The following is a 12,960-nucleotide window of genomic DNA, read 5'->3' as shown; positions in this document are numbered from 1 at the left end:
ATTTCAAGATGGCTAGAATACAGTAGCAGAGATCTACAGCCTCAGCAGTACAAGATTCTGGTTAGAACATATTCAGAATATTGTTAGTAGTTTTGAGTCCCATATCTAAGGAATGATGTCCTGGTGTTGAGAGAGTCTGAAGAAGGTTTACAAGAATGATCATGGGTATGAGGAACTTATCATATAAGGAGTGGTTGTGGACTCTGGGGCTGTACTTAGAAGGATGGGGGTGGGAGGGGGTTCTTATTGAAACTGACAGAACATCGAGATATCTGGATAGAATGAATTGGGAGAAAATGTTTCCACTAGTAGAAGAGATTAGAACCCAAGGGCATAGCCTCAGTGAAGGAATAACCCTTTAAAACTGAGATGAAGAGGAATTTCTTCAGACAAAGGGTGGAGAATGTGTGGAACTTGTGACTGCAGAGAGCAGTGGAGGCCAAGTCATTGAATGTATTTAAGACAGAGGTTCTTGATAAGTAAGGGGATCAAGGGTTAAAGGGAGAAGGCAGGAGAATTGGGTTAAGAAGCTTATCAGCCACGATTGAATGTTGGAGCAGACATGATTGGCCAAATAGCCGAGTTCTGTTGTCATTTGAAATGGTCTTGTGGATTAAGAATTTAAAGAAAGGATGGGGTAGCACTGTCACTATCTCACTTAAATACTGGTAGAAAAAATAGTAAAGAAGGTATTTGGTATGCTTTCCTTTATACCAAGTGGTCAGAACATTGAGTATAGGAGTTGGGAAGTCATGTTGTGGCTGTACAGGTAATCGAGAAGATAACATTCAGAAAGGACTTGCACTTCATTGTAATTTTCCAATAGTTGTATTCCTCTATATCTTTGCCATCAGTGGCTAGCTGTAGAATGCATCAGAAGAGTAATGCTACCTCTACTGCTTAACTAACTGGATAGATTCTGTATTTGATTCCACTAGGATGTCTTCTCTCTCTAGTATTGTAATCATCTCCTTAACCAATACTCCCACCTCTCCTGCTTTCTTCTCTATTTCTTTTTTGAACAACTTGTATAGACAGCTTGTTTAGAGATATACAGCACAGAAACAGTCCCTTTGGTCCAACTCATTCATGTTGAACAGGTATCCTAAATTAATCTAGTCCCATTTGGCAGCACTCGGCCCATATCCCTCTTAACCTTTCCTATTCATATATGCACTCAGATGCCTTTAAATGCTTTAACTGTACCAGCCTCCACTACTTCCTCTGGCAGTTATTCCATACATGTCCCATGCCCTCTATGAAAATGTTGCCCCTTAGGTCTCTTTTAAATCTTTCCCCTCTCACCCTAAACCAATGCCCTATAGTTCTGGACTCCCCCCACCCTTGGGAAAAGACCTTGTATATTTACCTTATCCTTGCCCCTCATGACTTTTAAACTTTTGTAAGGTTACCTCTCAGCCTCCGACACTCCAGAGAAAACAGCCTCAGCCTGTTCAGCTTCTCCCTATCGCTCAAACCATCCAATCCAGGCAACATTCGTGTGAATCTTTTCGGAGCCCTTTCAAGTTTCACAACATCCTTCCTGTAGGAGGGAGACCAGAATTGCACACAATATTCCAAAAGTGGCCTTGACAATGTCCTGTACAGCCACAACATGACTTCCCAACTCCTATACTCAATGTTCTGACCACTTGGTATAAAGGAAAGCATACCAAATACCTTCTTTACTATTTTTTCTACCAGTAGATCCGCTTCCAAGGAACTATAAAACTTTACTCCAAGGTCTGTTTGTTCAACAGCACTCCCCAGGCAGGACCTGCCCTTTCCAAAATGCAGCGTCTCATGCTTATCTAAATTAAACTCCATCTGCCACTCCTCAACCCATTGGTCCATCTGATCAAGATTCCAATGTACTCTGAGGTAACCTTCTTCCCTGTCCACTACACCTCCAATTTTGGTGTCATCTACACCCTTACTAACCATACCTCCTATGTTCATATCCAAATCATCTAGAAATACTTTGATCTAGATGAGTACATAATTCAGTAGCATACCTTGCAACCAATAACCTGGATCTTACCACTTTGCTTTATGTTAACTGGATGTTTCAAAATGTATATAACCTGACGTCAGTTTGAGCAAGAATGTAAAATTGTGCTTGCTGCACAAGCTGTTGTATCCTGAGGGTTGGTTAGTTCAGCTGGCTGGACAGTTGGTTTGCGATGCAGAGTGACACCAACAGTATGAGTTCAATTCCCACACTGGCTGAGGTTACCACACCATATCCCCCTCCTCAACTTCTCCCCTTTCATGACACACCGTATCTTTCAGGTTATACTAACCACCAAACGTGTTGCTGAAGTAAGAGGACTGCCTTATAACCCAGGACCTGATGAAGGTTCCTGACCCAAAATGTCGACTTTCCTGCTCCTCTGATGCTGTCTGACCCACTGTGCTTTTCCAGTTCCACGTTTTATTGACTCTGACTTCCAGCATCTGCAGTCCTTACTATCGCAAAGTAAGGATCTAGTTGGTTGCAGACGGATGTATTGCACTGGAGTTCAAATTACATCCTGTACACCATATGCGGACCTAAGCTATGACAGCTCCGATGTATTTTACATTTATTATTTATTTTTTGTTCAAAGTTTGCAGGCCTAGAGATTTACACATCCTTAGTTGGCCAATAAATTGAAATTGGCAAATAAATGGGACCATTCAGTTTTTTTTGTTAACATGGCCTACAAGATTCCATGGCAATCAGCCTGTGAAGGCCCCAAGCTTTTACATTGCTGCAGTAACACATTGACTGTCATGTGGTGAGGCATCAGCAGTGCTGTTGCACCCTCTAGTGGTAAACCGCATTTGGAATCTCAGCAGCACATTGAGACTTTTATGGCACGGTGGTAATGTCCCTACCTCTGAGCCAGAAGAACTGGGTTCAAGCCCAGACGTGTCATAACATAGAAAGTACAGCACAGAACAGGCCCTTTGGCCCACGATGTGCCGAGAGTTATTCGTAATGTAAAATAAAATAACTTAACCTACGCACTCCTCAACTCACTGCTATCCATGAACATATTGATTTGAAAATATCTGTACAGGATATGTGTCAGCGCTTTCTGCTTCTTCCTGGAAAACAGCCTGAACCCACCCCATCCACCACCACCCTCTTCTGCCTGACTGACCTCGTCCTTAGTTTGAACAACCTTTCCTTTAACTTCTCCCACTTTCTACGTGTCAGGGGTGTGGCCATGAACCCATATGGGTCCCAGTTATGCCTGTCTATTTGTGGGGTGCGTGGAACATTCCTCGTTTCAGTCGTACTCTGACCCCACTACATCAGTGACATCAACAGTGCTGATTCCTCCTCGTCTGTAATTGGAAACATTTCTCAATTTTGCTTCCAATTTCCATCCTGCCCTCACCTTCACCTGGCCTATCTGTGACTCTTTCCTTCTCTTCCTCCATTTCTGGGAATCGGCTAGCCACCAATATCCACTTAGAACCCACTGATTCTGACACTTACCTTGAATGTACATCCTCACACTCTGCTTCCTGTAAAGACTGTATCCATTCTCCCAGATTCTCTTTCACATCTATTCTGATGATGCCAGCTTCTGCAAAGGGGCTTCCAAAATGTCCACCTTCTTCCTCAACCAACGATTGCCCATCACAGTGGTTGACAGTCATGTTGTGTCCAGCCCATCTCGCGCATTTCGTCCCTCACCCCTTCTATTCCTTTCTACAACAGTGATAGGGTCCCCCTTGTCCTCACCTACCTTCTCACCAGCATCCATATCCAATGGATGACTAGCCGCTATTTCCACCACCACCAGACAGACTTCCACTGGACTGTTCCCTTGTGGACACCCTGTCTCCTCCTGCTTCACTTCCAACGACTCCCCACACCCTCTTGGCAGCTTCCCTTGCAATTCCCAAATGAAAAATGCCTGTTTACTTACTCAGTCCTCACTAGCCAAGGCTCCAAACGCACCTTCCTCTCAATGCAGTCTGCTGCATTTGCTGCTCATAATGTGTTCCCCTCTACATTGGGGAGATGAAATGCAGACTGAGTGACTGCATGGCAGAACACTTAAAGTTTGTCTGCAAAAAATCCCTGAGCTTCCTGTTGCCTGCCACTTCAACACACACCACCTGGTTCCCTGGCCAAAGTCTCTGGCTCAGGCTTGCTCCACTGAAGTTCAGTGCAAGCTGGAAGAAAGTACCTCATTTTCCACTTGAGGACCCTATAGCCTTCTGGACTCGATACGGAGTTCAATAATTTTAGATCTTGAGCACGTTCTTCCACATCCTTATCCCAAACCCCACACATCAGAACATGTCATCACATGGGCTGCTACCACAAAATCAGCAACTAATGATCCCCATTTGCAGCCATTCATTCTCCCAGACACCTTTACCCATTCCTTTGATTGCCCAACTTTCTGTCTGTCTGTCTGTCGTTCTCTCTCTCTCTCGCTCTCTCAGGGTTTTCCCTGTCTATCTCTCTTCTGTCTCTATCTCTCTCTCTCTCTTTCTCACGTACCATTGAGTCGTCACTAATCTGCCCCCGCCCCACCTTTTGAGAGAGAGTATTTTTCAGGTCACCCTGATTTGCAAATTTAAAAATAATAGCTCATCACCTTTGGTTCTTGTACCCACCTGTTTGGCTGTGTCTTCTGGTTATTAACCCTTATGCTACTGACAATTTCTCCTTACCAAAGCTCTTTCAGGTTTTGAATATATCTATCACATATCTGTCTCACCTATTTGGCTCTGAGAATGCCACCAATTTATCTAGTTTGTCCATATAATGGAAATCTTTCATCTTTGGTACAATTCTATTTAATCTTTCATTACAATTTGTTTTGTGCCTCAATTTATAAAGCCAAGGATCTCTTTTTTTTTTGTCAACCTTTCAACTTTCCCAATCATCATTCAAAAACTCGTCAGGTCATCTCATGACTCTGTTCCTTCAAAATGGTAGTATTTACTATGCCATGTATGCAATAAAATATATTCTCATTTAAAGTCAAATTTATTTGATCAGTTCTTTCAGTCAAGAATCAGGATTCAAAAGCAGATAGACCAGTTGAGGTCCTTAAAGTGAGCAGATAGTCAGTTTCTCCTGTTGCTGTGGTATTTTACCAAAAGTAGGGTTCCCATGCCAATTGGTGAGGCTGCTGTGGTGTTTATGGGTTTGGGGAGGAATCCATCCTGTTCAGGCACCTTGTAACCAATGGAAGCTCATGGGAATTGTCCTGCCTGCCTTGCTGATCAGAGACTATTCGTCTCCTTGCTGAGGCTCGTTTTCCCCATTTCCCATCCACGTTTCACACCTTGCCATCCGCTCCAGTGACAGTTGTTACTAGGAAGTTGGGACTGCCTATGGCAGGGTGCCCATACCATATGGCCCCTTAAGGATCTGATGACTGAAAGATGGGTAGACTATCCCTATCACCTTGGCAGGAGGGACACCGTGAGGTGCATGAAAGTCAAATTCCACATTAGTTTGGTACTCTGAGTCAAAATGGTATGAGCTGATGGACATCTTCTAATCTTATAGATGTACAGCTGGTTAATTCTTTGGTACCATATCTACTCGTAAAAGTTGATCTTGTGTAAAAGTCTACACTAGGTTTTTAGAGGTCAGTAGAATCCTAGAGATACTAATGACAATTAATGCTGGTGAATGAAATACTTCAATAATGTATGATATTTTCTATGACATTTTCTAATAACTTGGAATACAGTGACAAAGGATTCTCTGATCTTGCTACCTGTCAAGGGCATATCTCTGGTTCACAGGAGAAATGAGGTCAACCTGTGGGAATTTCCAGTAATGCTACAGTCAGGGAGAATATTAATTAGTGTATCATGTTGCAAACGCAATAGCAACAACATCTGCAAGGGAGCAGTTTTTAAAAAATTGTTTATTTTATATAACCTCAGCACTTCGAGCAAATACAGTATGTTTAAAAAAGATATATAAATGTATTGAATATAAAAATGCATTGAAAAGTATAATTTATTTTGTGCCTTCAACATGTTAAGGAACAAAATGTACGCCAGACTGAATATTATATCGTAGTATTATGCATTAGTTTAATAAGAGTGCCATGCCTGATTTTGATTCTGTTTGTATTTCCCTTTCTGAAAATAGTCATGTTGATGATGATGGCGACGAGGATATTGTGAGCCCACAAGGAAACCGCCAGCAACATGACAACCTGTACAGAGTTCACATGCCCAGCCTGTACAGCTGTGGGAGTAGTTTTGGTAGTGAGACCAGTATTCCTGCTGCAGCACATACGGTCAGCAATGCCCCTGTTACAGAATACATGTAAGTGATGGAATCACCACCTCCTCTTCTAGTTCCTGTATTCTATTTTGCTTTTATTTCCTTTGGTTTCAAAATGTCAGTTTCAAAAAGTGAAAAATGACAAATTATGTATTTAAACATAAAACAGCACAGAACAGGCTGTCGGCCCTCGATGTTGTGCCGATCTTTTATCCGACTCTAAAGTCGGAGTAACATACATACCCTTCGTTGTGCCTAATCAACAATCGCTTAAATGTCCCTAATGTATCTGAATCTACTACCACTGCTGGCAGTGCATTCCATGTATCCACTACTCTGTAAAGAATCTACCTCTGCCATCTCCCCTAAACTTTCCTCCAATCACCTTGAAGTTATGCCCCTCGTGATGACCCTTTCTGCCCTGGGAAAAAGTCTCTGGCTATCCACTGTATCTATGCCTTTCATCATCTTGTACACCTCTATCAAGTTACTTCTCATCCTCCTTCGCTGCAGTGAGAAAAGTCCTAACTCCCTCGAGCTTTCTTCATAAGACATACTCTCCAGTCCAGGCAGGATCCTGGTAAATCTCCTCTGCACCCTCTCTAAAACTTCTGCATCTTTCCTATAATAAGGCAACCAGAACTGAACATACTAGTGGTGTAACCAGCACTCTCTAGAGCTGCAGCATAACCTCACAACTCTTAAACTCAATGCCCTGTTAATGAAAGCCAACACACCGTACGTCTTCTTAATAACCCTATCAACCTGGGTAGCAACTTTGAGGGATCTATGGGCATGTACCCCAAGATCCATCTGCCTTTAACCCTGTATTTTGCTTTCAAATTCGACCTTCCACAGTGAATGACTTCACACTTTTCCATGTTGAACGCCATCTGCCACTTATCAGCCCAGTTCTGCATCCTGTCAATGTCTTGTTGCAATCTACAATAGCCCTCCACACTATCTGCCTGTCCACCAAGCTTTGTTTAATCAGCAAACCCACCCTTCCATTTCCTCATCCGTCATTTATAAAAATCACGAAGAGCAGAGGTCCCAGGACCGATCCCGCGGAACACCACTGATTACAAAGCTCCAGGCTGAATATGTTCCAACTACCACCACCCTCTTGTCCTCTAATGGGCCAGCCAATTCTGTATCCAGACAGACAGGTTTCCCTGTATCCCATGCCTCCTTACTTTCTGAATGAGCCTACCATGGGGAACCTTATGAAATGCCTTGCTAAAATCCATGTATGTCACATCCACTGCTCTCCCTTTATCAATGTGTTTTGTCATATCCTCGAAGAATTCAATAAGGCTTGTGAGGCATGACCTGCCCTTCACAAAGCTGTGCTGCGTATCTCTAATCAAACTATGGTTTTCCGAGTAATCATAAATCCTGTCTCTTGGAATCCTCTCCAATACCTTGCGCACCACAGATGTAAGACTGACTGAGTGGTCTACAATTCCCAGGATTACCCCTATCCCCTTTCTTGAACAAGGGAGTAACCTTTGCCACATTCCAACCATCTGGCACTACTCCAGTGGACAGTGAGGATACAAAGATCATCGCCAACGGTGCAGCAATCTCTTTCCTCACTTCCTGTAGTAACTAAGGGTATATCCCGACTGGCCCAGGGGATTTATCAATCCGATGTTTTTAAAAATTCTCAGCACATCCTCCTTCCTAACATCATTCTGGCATATTAGTCTGTTTCACGTTGTCCTCCGAAACATCAAGGTCCTATTCAGTAGTGAATACTGAAGCAAAATATTCATTAAGGACCTTCCCTACTTACTCCGACTCCAGATGCAAGATCCCCCCACTATCCCTGATCGGCCCTACCCTCACACTGGCTATCCTCTTGTTCCTCACGCCTTAGGGTTTTCCTTAATCCGACCTGCTATAGCTTTTTTCATGCCTCCTGTAGCTCACCTAAGTCCATTCTTCAGTTCCTTCCTGGCTACCTTGTAACCCTCTAAAGCCATGTCTGATCTTTGCCTCCTCAACCTTGAGTAAGCTTCCTTCTTCCTCTTGACTAGATGTTCCATATCCCTTGTCACCAAAGGTTCTTTCAACCTACCAACCCTTCTTAGCCTTAGTGCTAGACAGATTTGTCCCACCATCAGCAGAGTGCTTCTGAAACAACCTCCACATTTCTATTCTGCATTTCCCTGAGAACATACATTCCCAACTTAGGCACCAGAGGTCCTGCCTAATGGCATTGTAATTCCCCCTCCCACAATTAAATACTTTCCAATACCATCTGCTCCTATCCCTCTCCATGAGTATTGTAAGGGCTCAGTGGTTAGCACTGCTGCCTCACAGCACCAGGGTCCCAGGTTCGATTCCAGTCTCGGACGACTATCTGTGTGGAGTTTGCACATTCTCCCCGTGTCTGTGTGGGTTTCCTCCGGGTGCTTCGGTTTCCTCCCACAGTCCAAAGATGTGCAGGTCAGGTGAATTGGCCATTCTAAATTGCCCGTAATGTTAGGTGCATTAGTCAGAGGGGAATGGGTCTAGGTGGGTTACTCTTCGGAGGGTCAGTGTGAACTGGTTGGGCCAAAGGGCCTGTTTCCACACTGTAGGGAATCTAATCTAATCTAAATTTCAGGGAGTTGTGATCACTATCACCAAAATGCTCTCCCACAGAGATCAGACACCCGCATGGTTCGTTGGCAAGCACCAAATCCAATATGGCCTCCCCTCTAGTCGACCTATCTACATATTGTGTCAAGAAAGCCTCCTGAACACACCTGACAAAAAACTGCTCCATGCAAACTATCTGAACTAAGTAGGTTCCAAACAATATTAGGGAAGTTAAAGTCTCACATGACAACAACCCTGTTACTTCTGCACATTTCCAAAATATGCCTCCCAATCTGCTCTTTTATCTGTCTGTTGCTAATGGGGGTGTCTGTAGAAAGCTCTCAATAAAGCAACTGCTCCTTTCCTGTTTCTGACTTCCACCCTCTGTGGACAAACCCTCCTCGATGATCTCATTTTCTGCAGCTTTGACACCATCCCTGATGAGCAAATCCATGCCTCTACCTCTTTTACCTTCCCCGCTATTCCTTTTGAAATATCTAAAACCCTGGAAAATCCAACAACCATTCCTGCCTTCCTGATAGCCAAGACTCCATAATAGCCACAACATCATAGTTCCAAGTACTGATCCATACTCTTGAGTTTGTCAAGGAGAAAGTGAGGACTGCAGATGGGAGATCAGAGCTGAAAATGTATTGCTGGAAAAGCGCAGCAGGTCAGGCAGCATCCAAGGAACAGAAGAATCGACATTTCAGGCATAAGCCCTTATTCAGGAATGAGGAAAGTGTGTCCAGCAGGCTAAGATAAAAGGTAGGGAGGAGGGACTTGGGGGAGGGGCGTTGGAAATGGGATAGGTGGAAGGAGGTCAAGGTGAGGGTGATAGGCCAGTGTGAGGTGGGGGCGGAGAGGTCAGGAAGAAGATTGCAGGTTAGGAAGGCGGTGCTGAGTTCGAGGGCTTTGACTGAGACAAGGTGGGGGGGAAGGGAAATGAGGAAACTGGAGAAATCTGAGTTCATCCCTTGTGGTTGGAGGGTTCCTAGGCGGAAGATGAGGCGCTCTTCCTCCAACCGTCGTGTTGCTATGGTCTGGTGATGGAGGAGTCCAAGGACCTGCATGTCCTTGGTGGAGTGGAAGGGGGAGTTAAAGTGTTGAGCCACGGGGTGGTTGGGTTGGTTGGTGCGGGTGTCCCAGAGGTGTTATCTGAAACGTTCCGCAAGTAGGCGGCCTGTCTCCCCAATATAGAGGAGGCCACATCGGATGCAGCGGATGCAATAAATGATGTGTGTGGAGGTGCAGGTGAATTTGTGGCGGATATGGAAGTATCCCTTGGGGCCTTGGAGGGAAGTAAGGGGGGAGGTGTGGGCGCAAGTTTTGCATTTCCCTTTGAAACGTTTCAGAGAACACCTCTGGGACACCCGGACCAACCAACCCAACTACTCCGTGGCTCAACACTTCAACTCCCCCTCCCACTCCACCAAGGACATGCAGGTCCTTGGACTCCTCCATCGCCAGACCATAACAATATGACGGTTGGAGGAAGAGCACCTCATCTTCCGCCTAGGAACCCTCCAACCACAAGGGATGAACTCCGATTTCTCCAGTTTCCTCATTTCCCCTCCCCCCACCTTGTCTCAGTCAAATCCCTCGAACTCAGCACCGCCTTCCTAACCTGCAATCTTCTTCCTGACCTCTCCGCCCCCACCCCACTCTGGCCTATCACCCTCACCTTGACCTCCTTCCACCTATCGCATTTCTAACGCCCCTCCCCCAAATCCCTCCTCCCTATCTTTTATCTTAGCCTGCTGGACACACTTTCCTCATTCCTGAAGAAGGGCTTATGCCCGAAACGTCGATTCTTCTGTTCCTTGGATGCTGCCTGACCTGCTGCGCTTTTCCAGCAACACATTTTCAGCTCTTGAGTTTGTCACCCTTATTCCTGACATGTCTTGCATTAAAATAGACACAAGCACCATATTTAAAAGTAATCATCTGTGGGAGGAACAAGTCTTCACACTACTGTTGCTGATTGTAGCATTACCACAATGGTATGGGTTCAAGTATTTTGTAAGGGACTTCAGCTTCTGTTGTAATGTCATTGTCATTTGAGTTGTACAGCATGGAAAGAGACCTTTCAGTCCAACTTGTTCATGCTGACCAGATATCCAAAATCAATCCAGTCCCTTTGCCAGCATTTGGCCCATATAGACATTAGACAATAGGTGCAGGAGTAGGCCATTCTGCCCTTCGAGCCTGCACCACCATTCAATATGATCATGGCTGATCATCCTTAATCACTATCCTGTTCCTGCCTTATCTCCATAACCCTTGATTCCACTATCCTTGAGAGCTCTATCCAACTCTTTCTTAAATGAATCCAGAGACTGGGCCTCCACTGCCCTCTGGGGCAGAGCATTCCACACAGCCACCACTCTCTGGGTGAAGAAGTTTCTCTTCATCTCTGTCCTAAATGGTCTACCCCATATTTGTAAGCTGTGTCCTCTGGTTCGGCACTCACCCATCAGCGGAAACATGTTTCCTGCCCCCAGAGTGACCAATCCTTTAATAATCTTATGTCTTCTAAACTCAAGGGTATACAAGCCCAGTTGCTCCAGTCTTTCAGCGTAAGGTAATCCCGCCATTCCAGGAATTGACCTCGTAAACCTACGCTGCACTCCCTCTATAGCCAGAATGTCTTTACTCAAATTTGGAGACCAGAACTGCACACAGTACTCAGGTGTGGTCTCACCAGGGCCCTATACAGCTGCAGAAGAACCTCTTTGCTTCTATACTCAAACTCTCTTGTTATGAAGGCCAGCATGCTATTAGCCTTCTTCACTACCTGCTGTACCTGCATGCTTACCTTCATTGACTGGTGTACAAGAACACCCAGATCTCTTTGTACTGCTCCTTTACCTAAATTGATTCCATTTAATCTGCCTTCCTGTTCTTGCCACCAAAGTGGATAACCATACATTTATCCACATTAAACTGCATCTGCCATGCATCTGACCACTCACCTAACCTGTCCAGGTCACCCTGTAATCTCCTAACATCCTCCTCACATTTCACCCTGCCACCCAGCTTAGTATCATCAGCAAATTTGCTAATGTTATTACTAATACCATCTTCTGTATCATTAATATATATTGTAAAAAGCTGCGGTCACAGCACTGATCCCTGCGGTACCCCACTGGTCACTGCCTGCCATTCTGAAATGGAGCCATATATCACTATTCTTTGTTTCCTGTCAGCCAACCAACTTTCAATCCCAGTTAGTACCTTGCCCCAATACCATGCGCCCTAATTTTGCTCACTAACCTCCTATGTGGGACTTTATCAAAAGCTTTCTGAAAGTCCAGGTACACTACATCTACTGGATCTCCCTCGTCCATCTTCAGAGTTACATCCTCAAAACAATTCCAGAAGATTAGTCAATTTCCCTTCATAAATCCATGCTGACTCTGACCTATCCTGTTACTACTATCCAGATGCCTCTAAACTCTTCCTATTCAGGAACACATCAATGCCTTTTAAATTTCGTAATTGTACAAGCCTCCATCACTTTCTCAAGCAGCTTTATTGCATACACGTGCCACTCTCTGCATAAAAATGTTGTGCCTTAGGTCCCTTTTAAATCTTTCATCTCTCACAACACTCTAACCTATTCAAGAACCCAATATTGATAACCCTCAGCAAAGAGCCTCATCTTAAATAGGAGGCTCTTTATTTTGAAACTGTGTCCTTTTATTTCTAGACTGCTCCATGATGCATCAACCCTGTCAAGTCTCCTCAGATTCTGCCTGATTGAATTGTGATTTTTTAAAAATGTCTGTGCTATTATCTCCTTAAAAATGAATTGTACCATATTCGTACCACAGTGTGAGACTAACTGGCCTGTGCTTTCCTGCTTTCTGTATCTTTTGTGTGTAGTTAACTTTAGCAATGCCTGAAGCTGTCCAGAATCTAGGGGAATATGAAATATTACAGACAATGCATCCACTACCTCTGTAACCATAGTTAATATTTTTGGATACAGGTCATTGTCAGCCTTTCATCCCATTGGTACATTTTCTCAACTGATTGCTTCAAGTTCCTTTTGCCTCGTTTTCCTTGGTTCACTGTGCACTTTGTCTCTTCTACTGTGAACA

General features: G+C 44.3%; 1 protein-coding gene across 3 annotated transcripts in view; it reads left to right on the top strand.

The window, feature by feature from the left end:
- The window catches only part of LOC122560473 (protein tweety homolog 3-like), a 307,798-nt gene that overhangs the window by 262,842 nt on the left and 31,996 nt on the right, over positions 1 to 12,960 (top strand). For all 3 annotated transcript variants that reach the window (XM_043711109.2, XM_043711111.2, XM_043711110.2), the window contains exon 12: positions 6,128 to 6,307. In XM_043711109.2, the coding sequence (XP_043567044.2) occupies positions 6,128 to 6,307 (180 nt within the window). The remainder of the gene's footprint in view (positions 1 to 6,127; positions 6,308 to 12,960) is intronic.

The sequence above is a fragment of the Chiloscyllium plagiosum genome, unplaced genomic scaffold, assembly GCF_037043375.1.
Source record: "Chiloscyllium plagiosum isolate Xiang-an unplaced genomic scaffold, Cpla_swu_hap1 HiC_scaffold_20, whole genome shotgun sequence".
NCBI lineage: Eukaryota > Metazoa > Chordata > Chondrichthyes > Orectolobiformes > Hemiscylliidae > Chiloscyllium > Chiloscyllium plagiosum.
The sequence above is the reverse complement of the archived record's forward strand: the minus strand, read 5'-3'. Positions and strand labels throughout refer to the sequence as shown.